Source organism: Phyllobates terribilis, unplaced genomic scaffold, assembly GCF_046119375.1.
Source record: "Phyllobates terribilis strain yellow unplaced genomic scaffold, ASM4611937v1 Scaffold_47__1_contigs__length_9908305, whole genome shotgun sequence".
Lineage (NCBI taxonomy): Eukaryota > Metazoa > Chordata > Amphibia > Anura > Dendrobatidae > Phyllobates > Phyllobates terribilis.
Window position 1 is genome coordinate 4,181,500 of NW_027362807.1, and position 26,930 is coordinate 4,208,429.

The 26,930-nt window shown below is 45.4% G+C and overlaps 1 protein-coding gene across 4 annotated transcripts in view; it reads left to right on the forward strand.

Moving 5' to 3' along the window:
• Nucleotides 1-476: 476 nt before the first annotated feature.
• Nucleotides 477-26,930, forward strand: part of LOC141191547 (uncharacterized) — a 41,413-nt gene continuing 14,959 nt past the window's right edge. The window contains exon 1 of one of the 4 annotated variants that reach the window (XM_073661446.1): nt 477-565. Coding sequence is in view for 3 of the 4 variants with exons in the window: in XM_073661445.1 (XP_073517546.1) it covers nt 540-565 (26 nt within the window). In the remaining variant the exon portion in view is untranslated. The remainder of the gene's footprint in view (nt 566-26,930) is intronic. The other 3 variants (XM_073661445.1, XM_073661444.1, XM_073661443.1) reach the window with 3 other exon arrangements.

A 26,930-nucleotide genomic window follows, 5' to 3' on the forward strand; every position in this document is an offset into this window, starting at 1 on the left:
CTCGGCTCCGTACACCTCGTACACACGCGGCTCGGCTCCGTACACCTCGTACACACGCGGCTCTGCTCCGTACACCTTGTACACACGCGGCTCTGCTCCGTACACCTCGTACACACGCGGCTCTGCTCCGTACACCTCGTACACGTGCGGCTCCGCTCCGTACACCTCGTACACACACGGCTCCGCTCCGTACACCTCGTACACACGCGGCTCTGCTCCGTACACCTCGTACACACACGGCTCTGCTCCGTACACCTCGTACACACGCGGCTCCGCTCCGCACGCCTCGTACACACGCGGCTCTGCTCCGTACACCTCGTACACACGCGGCTCCGCTCCGTACACCTCGTACACACGCGGCTCTGCTACATCCACACTGTAAACCCCTCCTGACCCCACACATAAACTTCAGCTCATCCAGCACCATGACAACCAGCACAGCAGAGTCCTGCATCCACTGAGGCCCCTGATCATGTGACCCCTGACTCCTCCCCTCCTGTGACCTCATCACAGCTCCTGTGCGCACAGAGCAGCCATATATGTGGTGGCGGCTCTGCAGGTGGAGGTATGTGGAGACCCCATTACTGGGCACAGGGGGCATTAACCCCTTCAGCATGGAGACTCTTTTGGGGTCTTGTGTTGCCCCTTTATAAGAATCATAAGGTTTTTGTTCTGTTTCCTGTAATAGATACATACGACCCAACTATGGAGACAGGAAGGGAGGAAACGTATTGTTCTCATAGTACAGGACCCCTTTACTGCCCCCACAGTGTAATGCCCCCATTATGCCCCTTATGCAGGATGTATGATGCCCCCACACAGTGTAATGCCCCCATTATGCCCCTTATGCAGTATGTATGATGCCCCCACACAGTGTAATGGCCCCATTATGCCCCTTATGCAGTATGTATGATGCCCCCCACAGTGTAATGCCCCCATTATGCCCCTTATACAGTATGTATGATGCCCCCACACAGTGTAATGCCTCCATTATGCCCCTTATACAGGATGTATGATGCCCCCACACAGTGTAATGCCCCCATTATGCCCCTTATGCAAGATGTATGATGCCCCCACACAGTGTAATGCCCCCATTATGCCCCTTATGCAGGATGTATGATGCCCCACACAGTGTAATGCCCCCATTATGCCCCTTATGCAGTATGTATGATGCCCCCACACAGTGTAATGCATCCATTATGCCCCTTATGCAGGATGCATGATGTCCCACACAGTGTAATGCCCCTTATGCAGGATGTATGATGCCCCCACACAGTGTAATGCCTCCATTATGCCCCTTATGCAGTATGTATGATGCCCCACACAGTGTAATGCCCCCATTATGCCCCTTATGCAGGATGTATGATGCCCCCACACAGTGTAATGCTCCCATTTTCCCCCTATGCAGGATGTATGATGCCCCCACACAGTGTAATGCCCCCATAATTCCCCTTATGCAGGATGTATGATGCCCCCACACAGTGTAATGCCCCCATTATGCCCCTTATGCAGTATGTATGATGCCCCCACACAGTGTAATGCATCCATTATGCCCCTTATGCAGGATGTATGATGCCCCCACACAGTGTAATGCCCCCATTATGCCCCTTATGCAGGATGTATGATGTCCCACACAGTGTAATGCCCCCATTATGCCCCTTATGCAGTATGTATGATGCCTCCACACAGTGTAATGCCCCCATTATGCCGCTTATGCAGTATGTATGATGCCCCCACACAGTGTAATGCCCCCATTATGCCCCCACACAGTGTAATGCCGCCCTTATGCAGGATGTATGATGCCCCCATTATGCTTCTTATGCAGTATAAAAAAAAATGTAAAAAAACGTGACGTGGCGGGATGACTTTTACATTATTTTGATCAAAATTATGTTAACTAAATACCCTTTATTATTTATCATTATTTTTATGCACTTGCGATTTATCCATTTACTTCCAGTTATTTGGGTATTTTTCTTGTCTTTGGTTTTTCTCTGTCTAGTGGCCTTATGTGAACATGCATTTACATTTTGCATGCACATCAATTTATGTTTTAGTTCAGACTCCCAGGTTTTTTCTTTGTAGTTTAGTGTGCTTCAGTGCATATAAGGGTGTGGCCGCCCTTTGTCTGAGCTGAAAGGTTCATTCTGCCTCTCAGGTCTATGCTTCTACTAGGGTTCAGTCTCTCTGCCCTTATCCATATGTATATCACTTGACAAATGGTAAGATTTTAATATTAGAGTTAGGACTGTCCCATATGGGTTGCCGTGACGTGGCAGGATGGCTTTTACATTATTTTGATCAAAATTATGTTAGCTAAATATCCTTTATTATTTATCCTTATTTTTATGCACTTGCGATTTATCCATTTACTTCCAGTTATTTGGGTATTTTACTTGTCTTAGGTTTTTCCCTTATGCAGTATGTATGATGCCCCCACACAGTGTAATGCCCCCCATTATGTCCCTTATGCAGTATGTATGATGCCCCCACACAGTGTAATGCCCCCATTATGCCCCTTATGCAGGATGTATGATGCCCCCACACAGTGTAATGCCCCCATTATGCCCCTTATGCAGTATGTATGATGCCCCCACACAGTGTAATGCCCCCATTATGCCCCTTATGCAGTATGTATGATGCCCCCACACAGTGCAATGCCCCCATTATGCCCTTTATGCAGGATGTATGATGTGTAATGTTCCCGTAGTATCGCCTGAGGTCTTGCAGTTGGAATAATTCCTCTGGAAATGGTTTTCCTTTCCCTGCTCCCTTACATGTGGACCCTCGAGCATGTATACATGCATGTAGGGGAGCAGGCCTTACTAGATATCAAGGCTTTGTACAGTAATATTCTGCATGAGGATGGTATCAGAGGAGTAAGACCTTTCTTGAAATCGAGATCAATAGAGTGTAGCAGACATAATGACTTCATGGAGGATCTTCTAAAATTCACGCTTACTCAAAACTTCTTTATTTTTGACAGGAAGTACTTCCATCAGGTCAGGGGTACTGCGATGGGGAGCCTCTGTGCCCCCTCGTCTGCTAACCTATCCCTGGACTGGTGGGAGGAAAACATAATATTCATAGATTATCATAAGTGGTGGCAACCATATATTGGGGTATGGTACAAATATATTAATGACATTTTTATCATCTGGTCAGGGACGAGTGAACAATTTCTTGAATTTGTCAGGGAACTCAATATCCATAGAGTGGGCCTTAGATTTACATCGGAGTTTAATTATAACCAGTTGCCTTTCTTGGATGTACCAATCAAGAAAGTACGGCATGTGACTCTAGGGACACTCATCTACCATAAACCTACCAGCACTAATAAACTATTGAAGTGGGATAGTCACTACCCCATCCTTAAAAAAAAAAAAAAAAAAAGCAATATCTAAGGGCCAATTTTTACAGTTGAGAAGAAACTGCTCTAATGTCACAGATATTAATATACAGTTTATAAACATGAACACCAGATTCAAGGAAAAAGGGTACCCACAGTACATTTTGGATTCCACACAATTGTTTGCAGAAAAACGGGAGAGACAGATGACGCGCCCCCTGGGCCTGTGTTGTGCAGGGGAACCCGGAACCGGGCCTGTTGTAGAATGCTGGGGGTTGTAGTCTCCGTGTGGCGGTGACCCGGTCCGTGCCCAGGGTGGTCAAACCAGTGGCAGTCTTAATGTATAGCAAATGTCCGACTACGCCACCCGTGGATTGCGGTCAGTGGGGACCGCCGCTGCGCTGCCGACCGCTGAGGCTGATGTTGTTTGCGCAGCCGAGTATGGGATAACTCCCCACGGGAGAAGTATTGCCTCAGGGCAGCTAATGGGAGAGATGATGGGAGTGATGGTGTGAGGGTCCCAGTGCTAATGGTGCTGGTGCAGCAAGGAATCACAGAGACGTGAGGTGCAGTTCAGGGTCTTTACTGATGGTACAAGGCAGACCCTCCCGGGAGTACTGGCTAGTATAAGGGGCCTGGTCAGTCTGCGAGCAAGCAGGAGTTCCCCTGGCCAGGTGGAGTTGTAGGCCTCCCCGTTTATCTGCAATCTTCCTGGCTACTTTGCTGTCAGCGGTTACAAGTAGCCCACGTCCCTGAGTATACCGTGTGGTGCTCACCCGTATGGCTGGTGACTTGGGGCCTTCTGTTAGCCTCCGCTCCTGGATGGCGGCGCTGGTCCCTTCTTTGTGACTGAGCCTCCGGGCTTCTATGGCCAGAGGACCTGGAATCCCCTGCCGGTTGGTTTCTGCTGCTGGGTATATATCAGTCCCCACAGCCTCGGACTCCTGTGTCCGGTTTTAGTAACTTCAGCCAGGGCGAGCTATATCTCTGCTCATAGCCCCTGGCCTTCTGCCTCTGCTCCTACATAGCTCCTAGTTCTTCCTTTCCCTGTGTCTGGAACTTCACTCCAGGCTCTGACTGCTCTGCTTGTTCTGCAGGCTCTGTCTCTGTCTGCAGCTTCACTCACTAATCCCGCCCCAGACCCAGTTTATAAGGGCAGATTCCTCCCCTCCCAGGTCTGGGTGGGCCGTGTTGCATGCTTAGGGCTCCTGACCAGAGAAACCTCCCACTTGCTCTCAGACATAATATCTCTATTACTGTGGCAACCAGACCCCTGGGGTGTCACACAGACACTCCTCCATACCTAACCAAGAGACCAAGAAAAGATGGGATAACACGAGTAATAGGAACTTACGATAATCAGAGTGACCATATCTTTAATATCCTCAGAAAACCCTGGCCAACTGGGACCTGAGAGTGCTGTGGCATCTACTCCCACAATAACTTTCAGAAAGGGTTAGTCAATTAGGGACCGTTTATTGCATAGAGTCTATACAAACCTGCACCGAAAGGGTCTTGGCTAGATAGAAGAGTCTGCGGTTTCTTTAGATGTGGAGAAAGTTGTACATGTAATTGGATGAGACCATGTAAATCTTTCCCGAGTTCCTCTATAGGTAAAATCTTTTTCCAGAGGGATTATTCCAACTGTAAAACCTCAGGATTTGTGTATATATGGCCACATGCACCCGCCCCCTAGATTATGTAGCCATGACCAAGAGGCAGTCTAGGAGGAGGGTGGGGGAGCATTTGGGTGATATACGCCATGGTCGGGACACCTCATTATTGAGACACATGAACAGTGTACACTGAGGTGAAACTGGAGACATCTCCTTTTGCATCATTGAGGTGGTTAATCCCAATGTGAGAGGAGGTGATCACAATAGATGTATCCTCAAAAAGGAAAGTGAGTAGATTTTTAGATTGGATTCACGAGCCCCTAAGGGACTCAATGAGCAAAATTCATGTGCCTGTTTTGTGTGAATAGAGCCCCATCCTGGATTACATTTTGGATTTTATACTCTACCCCATTGCTACTCAGTTCCCTGTGAATGGGGTTCACATATTGTTTTACTTCATTGAGAGATCTGAGCTTCTTTATCAGAATTATTTCTTATCAGTTATATCCCATATGTACTATTTAGTAGCTAACAAGTGTGGTGTTCCTTGTGTATCTCTAATTGTGCAATAGGGGTCAAATTTGACCATTTAGGAATATAATGTGCGCCATCATCCCATATTTTATGTAGTGATAAATTAGATCTTCATGCCTGTTGCATGATGGGAGGATGTGCAATACTTGCTTTAGTCTCCCATGACTCTGATCTCAGAGACAGGACTTTTCTATATTGGTGGATTAGATTCAGTATGCGCTCCGGCGTGGAACGTATGCTTCCGGACATGCGCAGTCTCAGACAATGATCCTAGATGTGCTGCGACATGGAACACATATCTACGGGCATGCGCAGTCACGGGTACGAGTGGCGCGGTGGAAATCAGTTTATCTGGTGTTTAAGTTTAAAGCACGTCACTTCCGGAGATGCACAGTAGGGGATGGACATTATCGGACCTCTAGCTCATGAGAAGTAGCGTAGGCGCAGTACATTATTGTAGACAGACTCCATTCTATATGTCTTATGACAATTCACCTTTAGGAATCGGAATGGGTTTCCTAGTTTGGGGAGGGGTTTTGGATGAAGTGGGATATTTATACATGGACATCTGGCTATTAGGCACACTATGCTGAACATCATGAATTATCGCTGTATCAAGCCTCCTGATGAAGCTGTTGGGGAAACTCGTTGAGGTGGATTATTGAAACATTCTCTGATGAGTACCATACCCTTTCCTTTACATATACCTTGAGACATATCTGGTCCTATTTAATGTATCAGGCTAGGCAGTGTCCGCTTTGTTTAGGTACAAGATAGGGTAAGGTAGTGACTATATTAATTATTCAGCAACATCATTGTTTATATACATTTAGAACAAGCCATTCAGCTTGTAATTTTTCTACCATTAAGTATATATATGTTGTTAGTCCTGTTTTTAATGCATATATTTAATAAAGGTGTAACATTTTACTTTAGGGGTGTTTTCCCACAGTATTGCCCCCTACACACACAATTTGGTATCATCTACCCCACCCACTACCCCACCGCTAATTAATAAATATTCACTTACCCCATTCTTGGTGCAGATATTTATGAACCCAGGACCTATGAGATATTTACCACACAATAGTTGGATAGGCAGAAGCTTATCATCCATAACAGCAGCCCACATGGCCACTATTTAATTGAGACAGCTCGGAATGGCTTGGCAGCGGTCACCCACTCCATCCCCATCATCACAATTTCAGTGATATCCATATTCCCATGACAGTGAAATCATTGAATAGAATAGAGAATCAAAGAGTCGAAAGCTCCCTGATCCACCATTCAGCCTTCGCCTGTGAGTCTGAGTGCCACAGGATATATCAATGAAGAAGAAAGAGAATCCAGCGTGCGGATCATCAATAAAAAATATTCCATTTATTGAAATTCAATTGTTATCCACACAAAAAGTCTCAACCCCTACAGTGGGATTATAGGCGTGGGCAAACACATTTTGGATTAGAATCCTTAATCATTGTGTGCTTGTTTTTTTAAAATATCAGGAATTGTGGTGGCATCATATTAAGTGAAGGGCTGGTGGGTGCCTTTATACTGAGTGGTGGACTGTGGTGGACTGCAAGGGCCTCCATACTGAGTGGGGGTCCTTACTTTGTGTAGCAGGCTGTTGTAGCCATAATACTGTGTGAGGGGCTGTGAGGGCCATCATACTCTGAGGGAGCCCTCATTCTGAGTTACATGGGCACACATGAGTACAATTTCCTGGTGATGGGTTAGAAAGGGACAAGTAAGTGAGAAATACAGACATTTAGTCCATCTGGTTGCAGACTTGAATTGATATGGTGTTGTGTGCCAGGAGGGAGACATTAGTACAATGGGAAGGAAAGTAAAGATATAATTGCTGTGGAAATCTGTATTCCAGGCAGGGAGCAGAGTGGAGACAAAAAGCAGCGTGAGGTCCTTAGCTCAGGCCAGGAGGCCTAGTTAAACGGTACAGATCTTTATCCAGGGGCCGAAGAAGGTCTGAAGACCTAATTAAAGGGATAAAACTTTGCAAAGGTGAGCAGCAGGATAAGGTACTTGGTTCAGACCAGGAGGCCTACTTAACCCCTTTCTGACGTGGGGCGTAATAATACATACCTGCCCCCTAGACTTTAATGACGTACTATTACGCCTCGGCGATCACGCCCGCACAGAAGTTGTGCAGGCTTGATCACCGCTGGGTGTCAGCGGATTCCGCTCCCGGCACCGATCCCGGCACATTAACCCCCGGAATTCTGCGATCGAAGTCGATCTCAGCATTTCCGGGGCAGGCAGAGGTAAGAGCGCCCCTCTTACCTTGGATCGGAGACCCCGCACTGTGTGCGGGTGGTCCCGATTGTTGCTGTGGTGACCTCATGTCGTCATGGTCACCATGCATCAGGAAGTTAGATAGATCGTGCGCAGTGCACAATCTATCTAACTTGTGCCAGTGCAGAGCTGACAGCCTGCATAGCACAGGGATGCTGCTGTATCCCTATGCTTGGCAAGCGATCAGCCTGCAAAAAAATGAAAGTCCCATAGTGAGACAAAGTGTAAAAGTGAAAGAAATTGTCAGAAAGTTAAAAAAAATTGTAAAAATATTTTTTAAAAAAATGAAAAAATAACCCCCCAAAAAATAAAAATATACTGTACCCTTTGTGACAAAGTCACTGGTAAAGTGCTGGAGGGGAGATATGTTTCCCTGAGGCTGTTGGTGTCAGTGAACTAAAACCATTAAATTTTCTCCAGCATGTTATTTGTTGAAAGGGATTAAGTATATAGTAAAAGGGAGTGTTTTTTGTGAATGGCCATTGTGAAGGGTGGGAGGCCATTCACCATATCTCTCCACCTCAAGGTGTGGTCTGGGGGAGTTTAAATACTCGGCCAGCTGAGGCATTCAGAGTTCAATGTCTGGGGAAGTAAGCTCCAGAAGGGAGCTTGTGTTTGTTCCTGAACCATGGGAAGTTGCTGAACTCCCAGCAGGCGAAGCCATGCTACTACAAGGACTGTGTTCTTTCTGTTACCATTTTAGATATTGTTTTCCTGTTTTGTCCAGCGGGCTGTGTTTATTTTCATGGACTAAAGTTTGTTTTATGCTGTTATAATAAGCCAACCAAAGATTTAAAGAGATGGTGTATCTGTATCTACCTCCATTTGCAGCCGAGTGAGCGATCTACCACAGGTAGTGGAGAATGCGGGCAAGATCCCCAGGAGGCACCTGTAACGGCTGAGGACAAACCGCATGCCCTGTGTAAAGGCGGCCATAAGCCAGGAAACGAAGACTGACAGTATGGAGGACCTGGTCAAGCATCTTTTGTGTTACGCACACGCCCGGACTGACTGGCGTGAGCGTGATTAGTGATCCCACTAGACCATGAACCGAGGAGTGCTTGGAGGGGCGTGACTAAGTATCAACTCGGACCGACCAAGGTCGCACGGCGGCTCAATTGACTCAGTGAACCAGGGAGCAACCGAGCAGAGGGACCAGGTGCTACTCCAGGTCAGACTCAGGTCACAGCTGTTGACCGACACCGGGGAATGCAGGAACAGGCAGGTTAGGCTGGCGTACGGACAGGTGGGTACTGGCAGGCACGGCTGGTATGCAGACAGGTGGGTACTGGCAGGCACGGCTGGTATGCAGACAGGTAGGTACTGGCAGGCACTGCTGGTATGCAGACAGGTGGATACTGGCAGACACGGCTGGTATACAGACAGGTGGGTACTGGCAGGTAGGAACGCAGGCAGAATAGGGACCAGTACAGACTGGGATACAGGAACAGAGCCACAAGTGCGTCAGACAAGCAGAGGAGAGCAAAACCCGCAGGTGCGGTAGACAAGCAGAGGAGAGCAAAACCCGTAGGTTCGGTAGACAAGCAGAGCAGAGCAAAACCTACAGATGCGGTAGACGAGCAGAGCAGATACACACAAGGTACTTACAGTAAAGCAGCGAGTGGACACTAAACTCACAAACAGAAGTGCAGAGACAACGAGTTGGAATTAGGTGCAGGCTCAGACACTGCAGGAAAAGGAAAGATACGAACATAGAGACAAACAAGTAACAGGCTAGGACACTGTTCAGACAGGAACTGAACCAGGAACAAGATACAGGAACGAGCCTGGGAACTCAGCCCCCAGGGTGGCGGAACAGACTAGAAGTCACAGATACAGGTAACAGGCCTGGGTACTCGGCCCCCAGGGTGGCGGAAACAGACAAGATACAGAACAGGACCTGGCAACTCAGTTGCACAGAACACACTGAAAGAAAGAGTTGCTCAGGCACCTCCCACTGGGTGGAGGGGGTCTAAGTATCCAGTGACTCACAACAATAGGCTGGGGACGCATTAGAAGTGTGCACACAGCAACTACAAGAATCAGGCAGTAACCACGCCACTGCCCTAAGCAATCAGACAAGAGACATGCACACAGAAGGTACTGGAGCAAAGTGTGCAGCCTGGACTGATAGGTAAGATGGCGGTCTTGCATGGTGGGAGGTGGTAAACCATGCCAGCACGCCGCCAGGGATGTTACATTTTGCTAGCACAGCAGGAGCCAAGCAAGCTACTAGTCCAGCAGATCCACCAACAGCAGCAGCACCAACAGGACCAGCTCTGACAGCAGCAGCAGTAGATGGAATTGCTCGCAGAGGCGGTTCGTGGAAGGCCGACAGCCCCTCCCCCAACTCCAGGTGATTACTCGAGTGTCCCGAAAGCGGTAAGGCGAGCCATGCAAAAAATGATCCCAGGCGATGATGTGGAGGCATTTTTGACTGTGTTTGAACGGGTTTCAGAGCGGGAGAAGCTCTAGCTGGAGCAGTGGTCGGAGGTGCTGGCCCCCTATCTGACTGGTAAGCCCCAAAAGGCTTATTACGACCTGGCCTTGCAGGATGCTCAGGAGTATATTAAACTTAAAACTGAGATACTGGGATGTGCTGGAGTGACTGTCATTGAGAGCCCAAAGGGTCTACCACTGGGCATATTGCAGTGATAAACCCCCTCGCTCCCAAATGTTCGATCTCCTCCATCTTGTACAAAAGTGGTTGCAACCAGAGTCCTCCATCCCAGCCCAGATGGTAGAACAGGTCATGATGGATAGGATTATTCACTCCCTGCCTAGGCCGGTGCAGACCTGGGTTGCCCAGGGAGACCCCCGGAATGCGGAGGACCTGGTCGACCTCATAGAAAGATACCAGGTGGTCGAGATGTCCCTAATGAAACGAGGTGATACTGCATCTCCATACTGAGGTACTCAGGGGGAGCCAGAGTCCCAAAAGAGGGGAGTAGAGCCACGACTGGGGGGAGGCCAAGGTCCCAAGGGGTTGCTGAGTGGCTGCCAAAGGCCACTGGGAAAGGCATGATCTGCTGGAGGTGTCGCGGTTCTGGCTGCCAGGTGTCCTATGAGCAGATGGACTGCAGCGTAGGAAGACGCTGCTCATACTATGCTTATACCACCTGCAGTGTGGACTATCAGCCTGGTGAGGGACCACAGTCATGTCCCGTGACCGTAAATGGGGTACTGGTGTCGGGACTTTTGGAGTTTGGTGAGTCTGGTAAGGGCCACACTTCCCCACCAGTTGGTCCCTGGGAAACACATGGGCGTCCGCTGTATCCACGGAGACGCCAAGAACTACCCCGTCGCCCAAGAGTCTATAAAAACGAGCCGTGGTACTGAGGCCCTTGAGGTCGGAGTAGTCAGAGACTTGTTACACCCGGTTATAATCGGGCGGGACTTCCGGCTGTTCTGGGACTTGTGGGGAAAGGCGGCATTGCCCGCTTGCTCAGACCAGAGCTGGTTCGTCCACGAAGAATCCCCATTACAGCCAGAGGCGGTTGAGTTCCCCCTGTGTGTCCTTGCTGGAGACGAGGACGAGACAGGGACCCAAGAGGCTGAGATTTCTGAGTTGGGAGTTTCTGGGGGAAATTTTGGGGCTGCTCAAATGGAGGACCTTACGCTAAAAGGGGCATGGAACAATGTGACTGTGATAAATGGAGTTGTCCAAGAGCCGGCAGCTGACACCAGGTTTCCTTATTTTTCAGTGAATGAGGATTTGCTATATCGGGTCACTAAACAGAGAGGGGAAATGTTAGAACAGCTGGTGGTACCTGGTCCTTATAGGCGTAGGGTACTAGACCTAGCCCATTCTCATGTCTTGGGGGGGCATCTGGGCATAGACAAAACCCAGGAGCGGTCCTTCAAAGATTTTGCTGGCCTGGATGTCACCGGGAGGTTGTCAGCTATTGTCCGTCCTGTCCGACGTGTCAGTTAACTGCTCCCGTGTCCCACTTCCGTAGTTCCCTGGTCCCCTTACCCATTATAGAGGTCTGATTTGACCAAATTGCTATGGACCTTGTAGGGCCCTTAGTTAAGTCTGCCAGGGGACACCAATACATCCTAGTGGTGCTGGACTATGCGACACAGTACCCCAAGGCAGTACCACTGGGAAACTCCTCTGCCCGGAGTATTGTGCGAGAACTGGTCCATATCTTCTCTCAGACGGGCTTGCCAAAGGAGATCCTGACAGACCAGGGAACTCCGTTCATGTCGAAGGTGATGAGCGAGTTGTGGAGATGAGGTTCAATAAGACCCTAAAGTCCATGCTTAAAAAGGTCGTGGAGAAGGAGGCCAAGACTGGGATTGCCTACTCTCCTACCTGCTATTCTCCATTAGAGAAGTCCCACAGACCTCTACGGGGTTCTCACCCTTCGAGTTCCTTCACGGACGGCATCCTCAGGGACTTTTGGACATTGCGAAAGAGACCTGGGAAGCCGATGCAACACCTCACTGGAGCGTCATCGAGCATGTGGTCCAAATGCAAGGCCGGATCACGAGGGTGATGCCAATTGTAAGGGAAAGCCTCTTACAATCACAAGAGGCCCAGGCAAGGGTCTACAATCGATCGGCGAGACTGAGACAGTTCAGCCCTGAAGACCGGGTGTTGGTGTTGATCCCAACGGTGGAGAGTAAATTCCTGGCCAAATGGCAAGAGACATATGAGGTGGGGGGTAAAGTCGAATGATGTCAATAAGGTCCACCAACCAGGAAGAAGGAAGCCGTATCAGGTATATCACGTTAACCTGCTCAAACCTTGGCGAGACAGGGAGCTGGTGGAAGCTACGTGTCTGGGGGCCCATCCTGAAGCCCGAGTCGAGGATGTCACAGTGGCGGAGACACTGTCACCGTCCCAGAAGCAACAGTGCCGAGAGCTGTTTCACTGTTTTCAGAGCTGCCAGGTTGTATGCAGGTGGTCGAACATGAAATCCTGACAGAGCCACATGTGAGGGTGAATCAAAGGCCATAACGGACTCCTGAAGCCCGCCGCGAGGTAATCTCCAAACAGGTGAGGATAATGTTGAGCCTGGGCGTCATCGAGGAGTCAAAGAGCGGTTGATCCAGCCCCATTGTCCTGGTGCTGAAGCCAGACAGAGAATAGCGGTTCTATAATGACTACAGGAATCTGAATAAGGTGTCAAAGTTCGACGCATATCCAATGCCCCGCGTCGATGAGCTTATTGAGAGGCTAGGGACAGCCAGATGTATCACCACCCTGGACCTAACGAAAGGGTACTGGCAGATTCTCTCGTCCCCAAGTGCCAAGGAGAAAACGGCCTTCTCTACTCATTACGGGTGCTTTCAGTACACCAGGATGCCGTTTGGTCTGCAGGGAGCCCCAGCTACCTTCTAGAGGGCCATGGACCTCATCCTAGTCTCTCATAAGAAGTACGCTGCAGCTTACCTGGATGACATCGTAATCTTCAGCCTGGATTGGGGAAGTTAATTAGAGAAGGTCCAGACGGTACTGGATGCGCTAAGGAAAGCAGGGTTTACGATAAACCCAAAGAAGTGCGCCATCGGGAAGAAGCGAAATACTTGGGCTACGTTGTCGGAAGGGACGAAATAAAGCCGCAAGTAAAGAAGGTGGAGGCTATCCAAAACTGCCCGCAACTGAACTCCAAGAAGCACGTTTGTGCGTTTCTGGGAATTGTGGGATATTATCGGTGATTTATCCCAAATTTCACCATGATAGCCGCCCCCATGACTGATCTTCTTAAGGGCATGAAGACATCAATGGCCAAGTGGTCCCCTTAAGCGGAGATGGCTCCTATGTAAGCAGCCTGTCTTAGTAGCACCTGACTTCAATAAGGAGTTTGTCGTTCAGACTGTCTTCTCCGAGGTCAGTTTGGGAGCCATGTTTTCCCAGGAAATAGATGGGGATGAACATCCAGTCATATTCCTGAGTAGGAAACTCTCCTCCTGTAAAAAGAACTATGCCATTGTAGAGAAGGAATGCCTGGCCATCAAATGGGCCATTGAGACCCTAAGATACTATCTGTTAGGCCTAAAATTCAGGCTAGTTTCAGACCATGCACCCCTGAGATGGATGAGGGAAAGGAAGAAGACCAATGCCTGGGTAACTAGGTGGTTCCTAGCACTCCCAAGATTTTAATTTTCATGTAGAGCACAGGCCTGGGAAACTACATGGAAACGCAGATGCCCTGTCCAGATTTCCCTGTTTAGCAAATGAAGGTGCCAAAACCCCTGGCTTTGGGCAGGGGAAGGGGATATGTGAAAAAGTCACTGGTAAAAAAAAAAAATAAAAACGAAGCAAAAAACGATGCTTTATCATCATATCGCCAAACAAAAAATGGAATAAAACGTGATCAAAAAGACGAATGTAAATAAAAATAGTACTGCTGAAAACGTCATCTTGTCCCCCAAAAAACAAGCCACCATACAACTCCATCAGCCAAAAAATAAAAAAGTTTTAGCTATCAGAATAAAACTATGCAAAAAAATGATTTTTTCTATAAAATAGTTTTTATTGTGTAAAAGCGCCAAACCATAAAAAATATATAAATATGGTACCATTGTAAACGTACTGACCCAAAGAATAATGCTGCCTTATCAATTTTACGACATTTAAAAAAAAAAAAAATTCCTGAATTGTTGGTTTTTGTTTATTCTGTCTTCCACAATTCGGAATAGAAAGCGACCAAAAAATGTCACGTGTCCGAAAATGGTACCAATAAAAACGTCAACTTGTCCCGCAAACAACAAGTCCTTACATGACCGTTGACCGAAATATGTAAAAATGATTGCAAAAAATAGTCTTTGCAAAAAAAACGTCTTTTAGTGTGTGACAGCTGCCAAACATAAAAACCCGATCTGAATCTGGTATCGCTGTAATCGCACCGACCCAAAGAATAAAGTCGTATAATCACTTATACGTCACAGCTTAAAAAATAAACTCTAGGATTAGATTTAGGCAGGGCCGGCGTCAGCACCTGGGCAAGTGCCGGGGCCCTGAGCAGGCGGAGGGGCCCACTCACCGTCAGTTACCACGCCGCGCTATGGGACCCGTGAGCGGAGGAGAGCAGTGTCAGCGCCCGCTCCCCCCGCTTGCTCAGGGCCCGGCAGCCGGCACAATACTCACCTCTCCCTGTGTCTCCGTAGCATCTTCCATGTCCTCTGACTGTGACGTCTTTCCACCACGCTCTCTCCTGAGCAGTTACAGCGCAGAGCGGGAAGACGCCGGCGACGCTGGAGTCCGTAGCAGAAGCAGGCAGGTGAGACCTGAGGTGAGTATTTTTTTTTTTTTAATGAATGGGGGCAGGGGGCATTATATGGGGGGGCTGACATCCTGCATGGGGCATTATAAGGGAGGGGGGGGGAGTGACATCCCTCATGGCACATTACAAGGGAGGGGGGGGAGTGACATCCCGCCTGGGGCATTATAAGGGAGGGCATTAAAAGGGGGGGGTGTGACATCCTGCATGGGGCATTATAAGGAGGGGGTGTGTGTGACATCCTGCATGGGGCATTATAAGAGGGGGTGGTCTGACCTTATGCATGGGGCATTGAAAGGGGGGGGGAAGTGACATCCTGCAAGGGGCATTATATAGGGGGGGAGAGGTGACATCCTCCATGGGGCATTATATGGGGGGGAGAGGTGACATCCTGCATGGGGCATTATAAGGGGGGTGACATCCTGCATGGGGCATTATAAGGGGGGAACAGCCTTCATGGAGCGTTTTATGGGGGCCAGTATTCTGTATGGAGCGTTATATGGGAGCTAGTATCCTGTATGGAGCATTTTATGGGGGCCAGTATTCTGTATGGAGCGTTATAAGGGGGTCAGTATCCTGTATGGAACGTTATATGGGGGCCAGTATCCTGTATGGAGCATTTTATGGGGGCCAGTATTCTGTATGGAGCGATTCGCTGGTTTCTGAGCTATTGTAGAATTTACAATAGATATCGCTCATGTAATGTAAGAAGTGAAATCTTTGGCCTTGTACTATATATATATTTCTCTGTGGTATCTGTGCATCATGAATCGTGGTATGTGTCAAAGGGGCCCACTGAGACTCTTTCGCCCGGGGCCCACAAAAACCTGGAGCCAGCCCTGGATTTAGGGGTAGGGTTAGGATTGGGTTAGTGTTATGTTACGGTTAGGGTTGTGTTAGTGTTAGGGTTGTGGTTAGGGTTGTGTTAGGGTTGTGTTGGGGTTGGGATTTTTTAAAAAGTAAAGATAAAAAATAATGACGAAATGGCGACTAGTGTTGAGCACAAGTGCTCTCTATTTCAGTTTGCATCGGGTGCTCGAGTATGCACCAAGTATCGCGGGTGCCCGGGTGAAATGTTCGAGTCTCCGCCCCATATGTTTCGCAGCTGTTATACAGCTAAAAAAACCACGCGGGGATTGCCTGCCATGCACGGGCCATCCCCGCATGGTTTTTTTGGGTGTCTAACAACCATGAAACATGCGGGTTGGGGAATCGAGCATGTCACTTGAGCACCTGTGATGCTTGGTGCATACCCGAATACCCGATGCAAACTCAAGTAGTGAGCACTTGCCCTCAAGACTAATGACAAGTTATTCAATATGATGACCTAATGTTATCAAATTCTGTGTCGTACCTCTGGGTTCAAAATTTTCACCCCTTGATAAAATCCTTGAGGAGTCTAGTTTTCAAAATGGTGTCACTTGTGGGGGGTTTCCACTGTTTAGGCGCATCAGGGGTTCTCCAAACGTGACATGGCATTCATTCTTGGTTCTAGTTTTACCCCACATATGGGATATCTGCGTAATCAAAAGAAATTGCACAACAAATTTGGGGGTTTATTTTTCCTGTTACCCTTGTAAAAATAAAAAAAATAATAAAAATAAAATTTTAGTGACAAAAAGTAAAATGTTAATTTTTTCCAGAAGCACCAGAAGGGTTAATACACTTCTTGAATGTGACTTTGAGGGGTGCAGTTTTAAGAATGGTGTCACTTTTGGGTATTTTCTGTCATACAGGCCCCTCAAAGTCAATTCAAATGTGATGTGGTGCCTAAAAAATTATTTTGTAAATTTTGTTGGAGAAATTAAAAATCGCTGGTCAACTTTTATCCTTTATAACTTCCTAACAAAAAAAAAAGTTTTAAAAATGATGCAGATGTAAAGTAGACATGTAGGAAATATTATTTATTAAAGGAGTTGTCCACTACTTTTTAAGAGACCCCCAATGTATTAATCCAGTGATTTTAAGATGTTTTGGAAATACCTTGCTGTGTCCTTCTTGCCTGTGAGCAGCGCTATCACTAGCCGCTCACAGGCATCACGTGACCCCCCCCCACCTGCAGCCGACTTTGACATCCGCTGATGTCACGTCAAGTGCCGGCTGCAGCTGGGGGTTACTCACTTCTGCGATCCACGGTGAGTGATGGGCTGTGGGCGGGGTTACCCCGCACGTCACACTGGGCATCCACCACGCACCTCTCCTCATTCATTGGGAAAGCGCGCCCACAGCCCAGCATCCACCTTGGGGACCGCGTCACTGATGTCACGCCTCACTTGATGTGACATCAGTGGGGGGTCACATGAAGCCTGTGAGCGTCCAGCGATAGCGCCGCTCCCAAGCAAGAAGGACACAGCAAGGTATTTACAAAACGTCTTATAATCACTGGGTTAATACATTGGGGGTCTCTTAAAAAGTAGTGGACAACTTCTTTAACTATTTTGTGTGACATAACTCTCTGGTTTATAGGCATATGAATTAAAAGTTTGAAAGATATTTTCAAAAATAAACGCAAGTGATATCGAAGAAATTTTACCACTATTATGAGGCACAATATGTCACGAAAAAAACAATCTCAGAGTCAGTGGGATCTGTTGTTCCAGAGTTATTACCACATAAAGTGACACTGGTCAGAATTGTAAAATTTGGCTTGGTCATTAAGGACATAATTGGTACATTGTGTGTGATATGTGTGTTACGTGTGGCGAGCACCTTGAACCCCCAGGTGCTTCACAGAAGTTTATAATGTAGAGCCGTGACAATAAAAAAATCAAATTTTTTCCACAAAAATGTACTTTTAGCCCCAATTTTTTTATTTTCACAAGGGTAAAAGGAGAAAATGGACCCCAAAATTTGTTGTGCAATTTCTCCTGAGTACTCCGATATCTCATATGTGGGGTACATGGCAGGGTTGGGAATGGAAGGAGCACCGTTTGACTTTTTGAATGCAAAAATGTCTGAAATCGAGAGCAAACGCCTTGTCGCTTTTGGTGAGCCCCCAATATACATAAACCGTGGAAACCCCACAAGTTACCCCATTTTGGAAACTACACCCCTTAAAGGGAACCTGTCACGTCCTAGTTGCTATGTACACTGCCCCCATTGCTTTGTTAGTGATGCAATGTGCTTCACTAACAAGCTTTTTTCATTAAAATTTGTGGTAGTATAATTATTTTATAACTTTATATATACTTTGTCCTGCCTGCTCATTCAGTCATAGGGGTGTGATTCTCATATTCAGTCATGGGCGGCACCACATTCTGTCACTGCTGACGCCGCCCATGTATTTGAATACTGCTCCAGGCAAGGTTGCGTCTAGATCGGAGTTGTTTTTTGAGGCCCTCACTTTAGCCACACCGATGTAGACGCTTCACTGCTGAGGAGACTAAATCGGAGTTGCTGGAGTGAGGGTCTCAGTAATCCCCTCCAATGTAGACAGTTCAGTACTGACACCACTAGATCGGCGTTGATTCCAGGATCCTCGTACTCGCTGTCTAGTCGCCTCTTCTGGCTTTTTAATGTTTTTCTTGTTTTTCTTATGCATTTTTATGCAATTGCTCATGTTTTTAATGGAGCAAACATCACAAGTCAAAAATATTTTTTTTACACTGTTCTATAATTTACGTATTTTTACACTGTTATATATTTTATGGAATTGGGCATAAAAAATTTTTTCCTGATTAATGAAACTTACATTTTTATTGTCGCTTTATATAATATAAAAAAAATCCCCTGATTGTTCAGTTTTGCCACAATGTGACTCTTCCCATTAGTCCACAGTCCCATCCTCAGCACCGACATTGTGAAGCGTGTGCGGAGCTCTGCGGGGAGAGGCGTAAAAGAGCGCCCCCAACAGTCACCATAATGTACAACACATAAGTTACAAATTATTACAGGAATGTCTAAGGGCACTGGAGAACACTGCTGTTATAATTTATGCCACTTTTGTGATGTCAATTATGATGATTCTGTCGGCTGCTCCGTTACTGTCACCACCCTCCCTGCAAATCTCCACCCAATCTTAGTTTGAAGTTGATTTTTTGAGGACCTCACTCCAGCAACTCCACTGTAGTCACCTTGGTAGTGAACCATCTAGAGTGGAGGCTACGGTCAGGTCCTCAAAAAATCACCTCCGCTCTACTCAACTCACTAGTGAGCCGCCTACAGTAGAGACTAAAATAAGGTACTCAAATAATCATCTCCAACCTAGATGGTTCCTTATAGAAGTGGCTAGAATGCAGTTACTGCAGTGTGGAGTGTAACATCCCTGGCGGCGTGCTGACATGGCTTACCACCTCCCACCATGCAACACCGCCATCTTACCTATCAGTCCAGGCTTTCATTAATCAGGAAAAAAAAATTTTTGTCCAAATCCATAAAATATACAGTACAGACCAAAAGTTTGGACACACCTTCTCAATTAAAGGTTTTTCTGTATTTTCATGACTTTGAAAATTGTACATTCACACTGAAGGCATCAAAACTATGAATTAACACATGTGGAATGATATACTTAACAAAAAAGTGTGAAACAACTGAAAATATGTCTTATATTCTAGGTTCTTCAAAGTAGCCACCTTTTGCTTTGATGACTGCTTTGCACACTCTTGACATTCTCTTGATGAGCTTCAATCTAGAATATACGACATATTTTCAGTTGTTTCACACTTTTTTGTTAAGTATATAATTCCACATGTGTTAATTCATAGTTTTGATGCCTTCAGTGTGAATGTACAATTTTCAGAGTCATGAAAATTCAGAAAAATCTTTAAATGAGAAGGCGTGTCCAAACTTTTGGTCTGTACTGTATAACAGTGTAAAAATACATAAATTCTATAACAGTGTAAAAAAATCATTTTTGACTTGTGATGTTTGATCCATTAAAAATATGAGCAATTGCATAAAAAAGCATAAGAAAAACATTAAAAGGCCAGAAGAGGCGACTAGACAGCAGTGAGTATGAGGATCCTGGACTCAGCGCCATCTAGTGGTGTCAGTGCTGAACTGTCTACATCAGAGGGGATTTTTTGAGGCCCTCATTCCAGCAACTCCAATCTAGTCTCCTCAGCAGTGAAGCGTTTAGATCGGAGTGGGTAAAGTAAGGAGCACAAAAAATCAACTCCGATCTAGACGCTTCACTGCTGAGGAGACTAGATCGTAGTTGCTGGAGTGAGGGCCTTAAAAAATCAACTCCGATCTAGACTCAACCTTGCCGGGAGCAGTATTCAAATACATGGGCGGTGCCAGCAGTGAGTGAATGAGAGAATCACACCCTTATGACTGAATATGAGCAGGTAGGACTAGGTGTATATAAAGTTATAAAATCATTATACTACCACCGATTTTAATGAAAAAAGCTTGTTAGTGATACACATTGCATCACTAACAAAGCAATGGGGGCAGTGTACATAGCAACTAGGATGTGACAGGTTCCCTTTAAGGATTTTATCCAGGGGTGTAGTGAGGTTTTTGAACCCACAGGTAATACACAGACTTTGATAACATTAGGTTGTCATATTGAAAATATTCATTTTGAAACACGAAAATTTACTTTTAGCCCCAAATTTGTCATTTTCACAATGGATAATAGGAGAAAACAGAAACCATAATTTGTTATGCAATTTTTCCCGAATGCGATGATACCCCATATGTGGTCGAAAACTTCTGTTTGGGCACATGGCAGGGCTAGGAAAGGAAAGAGTGCTATTTGACTGGAACATATTGTGAATGCCATGTCACATGTGGAGAGCCCCTGACATGCGAAAACAGCATAAACCCCCCACAAGTGACCCCATTTTGGAAACTAGTTCCCTCAAGGAACTCACCTAGGAGTGTACTGAGCATTTTTAACCTACGGGTGATTCACAAAACTTTATAAGTTCCAGATGTGAGAACAAAGAATTATTTTTTTTCCACTAAAATACTGTTTTAGCACCAATTTTATAATTTACAGTGGGTACGGAAAGTATCCAGACCCCTTTAAATTTTTCACTCTTTGTTTCATTGCAGCCATTTGGTAAATTCTAAAAAGTTCATTTTTTTTCTCATTAAAGTAGACTCTGCACCTCATCTTGACTGAAAAAAAGAGAAATGTAGAAATTTTTGTAAATTTATTAAAAAAGAAAAACTGAAATATTACATGGTCATAAGTATTCAGACCCTTTGCTCAGACACTCATATTTAAGTCACATGCTGTCTATTTCCTGGGGTGATTCACCTTGAGATGGTTCTACTCCTTCATTGGAGTCCAGCTGTGTTTAACTAAACTGATAGGACTTGATTTGGAAAGGCACACACCTGTCTATATAAGACCTCACAGCTCACAGTGCAAGTCAGACCAAATGAGAATCATGAGCTCAAAGGAACTGCCCAAGGAGCTCAGTGACAGAATTGTGGCAAGGCACAGATCTGGCTAAGGTTACAAAATAATTTCTGCATTACTTAAGGTTCCTAAAAGCACAGTGGCCTCCATAATCCTTAAATGGAATAAGCTTGGGACCACCAGAAGTCTTCCTAGACCTGGCCATCCAGCCAAACTGAGCAATCGTGGGAGAAGAGCCTTGGTGAGAGAGGTAAAGAAGAACCCCAAGATCACTGTGGCTGAGCTCCAGAGATGCAGTAGGAAGATGGGAGAAAGTTCCACAAAGTCAACTATCACTGCAGCCCTCCACCAGTTGGGCCTTTATGGCAGAGTGGCCTGACGGAAGCCTCTCCTCAGTGCAAGACATATGAAAGCCTGCATAGAGTTTGCTCAAAAACACATGAAGGACTCCCAGACTATGAGAAATAAGATTCTCTGGTCTGATGAGATGAAGATAGAACTTTTTGGTGATAATTCTAAGCGGTATGTGTGGAGAAAACCAGGCACTGCTCATCACCTGCCCAATACAATCCCAACAGTGAAACGTGGTGGTGGCAGCATCATGCTATGGGGGTGTTTTTCAGCTGCAGGGACAGGATGATTGGTTGAAGGAAACATGGATGCGGCCAAGTACAGAGATATCTTGGATGAAAACCTCTTCCAGAGTGCTCTGGACCTCAGACTTGGCCGAAGGTTCACCTTCCAACAAGACAATGACCCTAAGTATACAGCTAAAATAACAAAGGAGTGGCTTCAGAACAACTCTGTGACCATTCTTGACTGGCCCAGCCAGAACCCTGACCTAAACCCAATTGAGCATCTCTGGAGAGACCTGAAAATGGCTGTCCACCAACGTTCACCATCCAACCTGACGGAACTGGAGAGGATCTGCAAGGAAGAATGGCAGAGGATGCCCAAATCCAGGTATGAAAAACTTGTTGCATCATTCCCAAGAAGACTCATGGCTGTACTAGCTCAAAAGGGTGCTTCTACTCAATACTGAGCAAAGGGTCTGAATACTTATGACCATGTGATATTTCAGTTTTTCTTTTTTAATAAATTTGCGAAAATTTCTACATTTGTTTTTTTTCAGTCAAGATGGGGTGCAGAGTGTACATGAATGAGAAATAAAAGAACTTTTTAGAATTTACTAAATGGCTGCAATGAAACAGAGTGAAAAATTTAAAGGGGTCTGAATACTTTCCGTACCCACTGTACATATGAGGGGTAATAGGAGAAGATGGACCCCATAATTTGTTATGCAATTTTTACCGAACACCGTGATACCCCATATGTGGTTGTACACTACTGTTTGAGCACACAGTAGGGGTCGGATGGGAAGGAGCACTACTTGGCTTTTAGAGCGCAGATTTCGTTTGAATAGATTGTGGGCTCCATTAGCCGAGCCCCTTAGGTGCCAGAACAGCAAAACCCCTCTAACCCGGGTGACACCAAATTGGAAACTCCACTGCCAAAGGAATTCATCTAGGGGTGTAGTGAGTATTCTGAACTCATAGGTGCCTCATTGAATTTTATAACATTGGGACGTGGAAATGTAACATTTTTGTGGTAAAAATGTAATTTTTGTATTTGCTGCTAACTTGACAGGTACACAAGGGTTAATAGGTGAAACTGGACCCCATAATTTATTGTGCATTTGCTCCCGAACGAGGTGATGCCCCATATGTCGTCAGAGATTACTGTTAGGCCACACATCAGGGCTGAGAAGGAAGGAGCTCTATTTGGCTTTTTGAGCACAGATTTTGGTAGAATACTTTGCGGGTGACATTTGCGGAGCCCCGAAGGTGCCAGAACAGCAGGAAAATCTCAAAAGTGACCCCCATTGTAGAAATTACACCTCTCAATGAATTAATCTATTGCTGCAGTGACTATTTTCTAACATCCACGCCAGGGTTTTTTTCTGGAGAATTGCAAATATGGCAGTTTAGTCACATACATTGTGCTGCCATATATTGTAGCGCCCCCATACATTTTGCCCAGCTTGTGCTTCTGGAGACACGCACCCTGTAAATTGTTAAGTGCGCACTCCTGATTACAATAATGGCAATGTGGCCGCTTACTCTGGTTTAGGCACAGTGGGGGCCAGAAGCAAAGGGGCGTTTGGATTTGGGAGCACAGAATTCACTGGATTTTATTTGATGGGGTAAAAGCTGTCGCTTTTCTAGAGTCTTTGTAATTATTATTATTATTTATTATTATAGTGCCATTTATTCCATGGCTCTTTACGTGTGAAAAGGGATATACATAGCAAATACACTTACAATAATCTTGAACAAAACGAGTCAGCGACTGGTACAGGAGGAGAGAGGACACTGCCCGCGAGGGCTCACAATCTACAAGGGATGGGTGAGGATACAGTAAGTGAGGGTAGAGCTGGTCATGCAGCGGTATGGTGGAACATTGGTTATGCAGTTTGTACACTTGTAGGAAGAGGTTGGTTTTCAAGTTCCTTTTGAAAGTTTCCGCCAGGGCTGTGCAGTCGGTAAGCCAAACCTGCGACTCCGACTCCTCAATTTCCCTTACACCGACTCCACCTCCCACATATATTGCTTATATTTAAGTGAAAAATTTATTTAGTACAATGTGAACATCAGACATTTTAATCATTTTTATGATACAATAATCAAGATATTTAGATAGAACATGATATATATTTATTGGAATACAACTTTATGACACAAAAAACTAATAAATTATAAATATGTAATACACTATGTAATATCGATTATTTATTTATATATATATATATATATTACAGACCAAAAGTTTGGACACACCTTCTCATTTAAAGATTTTTCTGTATTTTCATGACTGTGAAAATTGTACATTCACACTGAAGGCATCAAAACTATGAATTAACATATGTGGAATTATATACTTAACAAAAAAAGTGTGAAACAACTGAAAATATGTTTTATATTCTAGGTTCTTCAAAGTAGCCACCTTTTGCTTTGATGACTGCTTTGCACACTCTTGGCATTCTCTTGATGAGCTTCAAGAGGTAGTCACCGGAAATGGTCTTCCAACAATCTTGAAGGAGTTCCCAGAGATGCTTAGCACTTGTTGGCCCTTTTGCCTTCACTCTGCGATCCAGCTCACCCCAAACCATCTCGATTGGGTTCAGGTCTGGTGACTGTGGAGGCCAGGTCATCTGGCGTAGCACCCCATCACTCTCCTTCTTGGTCAAATAGCCCTTACACAGCCTGGAGGTGTGTTTGGGGTCATTGTCCTGTTGAAAAATAAATGATGGTCCAGCTAAACGCAAACTGGATGGAATAGCATGCCGCTGCAAGATGCTGTGGTAGCCATGCTGGTTCAGTATGCCTTCAATTTTAAATAAATCCCCAACAGTGTCACCAGCAAAGCACCCCCACACCATCACACCTCCTCCTCCATGCTTCACGGTGGGAACCAGGCATGTAGAGTCCATCCGCTCACCTTTTCTGCGTCACACAAAGACACGGTGGTTGGAACCAAAGATCTCAAATTTGGACTCATTAGACCAAAGCACAGATTTCCACTGGTCTAATGTCCATTCCTTGTGTTCTTTAGCCCAAACAAGTCTCTTCTGCTTGTTGCCTGTCCTTAGCAGTGGTTTCCTAGCAGCTATTTTACCATGAAGGCCTGCTGCACAAAGTCTCCTCTTAACAGTTGTTGAAGAGATGTGTCTGCTGCTAGAACTCTGTGTGGCATTGACCTGGTCTCTAATCTGAGCTGCTGTTAACATGTGATTTCTGAGGCTGGTGACTCAGATAAACTTATCCTCAGAAGCAGAGGTGACTCTTGGTCTTCCTTTCCTGGGTTGGTCCTCATGTGAGCCAGTTTCTTTGTAGCGCTTGATGGTTTTTTGCAACTGCACTTGGGGACACTTTCAAAGTTTTCCCAATTTTTCGCACTGACTGACCTTCATTTCTTAAAGTAATGATGGCCACTCGTTTTTCTTTACTTAGCTGCTTTTTTCTTGCCATAATACAAATTCTAACAGTCTATTCAGTAGGACTATCAGCTGTGTATCCACCAGACTTCTGCACAACACAACTGATGTTCCCAACCCCATTTATAAGGCAAGAAATCCCACTTATTAAACCTGACAGGGCACACCTGTGAAGTGAATACCATTTCCGGCGACTACCTCTTGAAGCTCATCAAGAGAATGCCAAGAGTGTGCAAAGCAGTTATCAAAGCAAAAGGTGGCTACTTTGAAGAACCTAGAATATAAGACATATTTTCAGTTGTTTCACACTTTTTTGTTAAGTATATAATTTCACATGTGTTAATTCATAGTTTTGATGCCTTCAGTGTGAACGTACAATTTTCATAGTCATGAAAATACAGAAAAATCTTTAAATGAGAATGTGTGTCCAAACTTTTGGTCTGTACTGTATATAACACTACGTAATTAACTATGTAAGTGGCAAAAAACAGTTTTCAACAAAAACATACTAAATAACATTTGTGCAGTTTATGAATTTATTCTAAGAAATAGAATTGCCTCCATCAGATCCTCCTTCATAGATGACCTCAAATCTGACCTAATAATTTTAAGGCTAGAGAACAACCTCTCTACACTAACTTGGGTTGGAGGCAAAGCCGTAACCACATGGGCAACATCTCTAACAATTTCCGGGTATAAAGGAATTGCCTCATGCACAGTCAGTTTTGATGAAGGGTTAAATTTTTCTATTTCTTTGAGAGCAAGTGAAACATTTTGCTGAAATATGGTCAATCTGCTTGCTATAGGAGATGGAGTGAAATCTTTTTCCTTGCGGCAACACTTTGCCTGCTCCATGTCGTCCAAATACTTGTCAAAGTCAAACTCCTCATCTGATGAGGATGAAGATATGGCAGCAGTAGCACTGTCAGGACCCAAGTCCTATTGCGCCTGACAGTCCTCCTGTAGGCCACTCATCCTAACTGCTACCTCAGTCAGAGTTTCATTCTTTTTGGTACAGATAAGATATGGATAGACAGATATGGATAAATGGATGCATAGATAGATAGATAAAGTCATAGAGGGATAGATAGATAGATAGATAGATAGATGGAGGGATGATAGATAGTGGGATAGAGGGATGGATAGGTAAATAGAGGGATGGATAGATGGAGAGATAGATAGATAGATAGATAGATACAGGGATGGATGAATAGATTGATACAGGGATATATGGATGGATGGATAAATATATAGCCATACGGATGGATAGCTGGAGGGATAGATGAAAGGATGGATAGATGGATAGATAGATAGACAGAGGGATGGATAGACAGAGGGATAAATGAAAGGATAGATGGAGGGATAGAGAAATGGATAGATAGAGGGATGGATAGATAGATGAATACATGGAGGGATAGATAGAGTGTGATAGACAGATGACAGCTACAGACAGCAAATAGTACATTGCACATATCGCACATATAGTTCACACATTGTACTGAGAGCACATAATAATCACCTACAATATTAGCACTAGTTACCTTCCTGTGACAGAGATGAGCAGTAGTACTTTCAC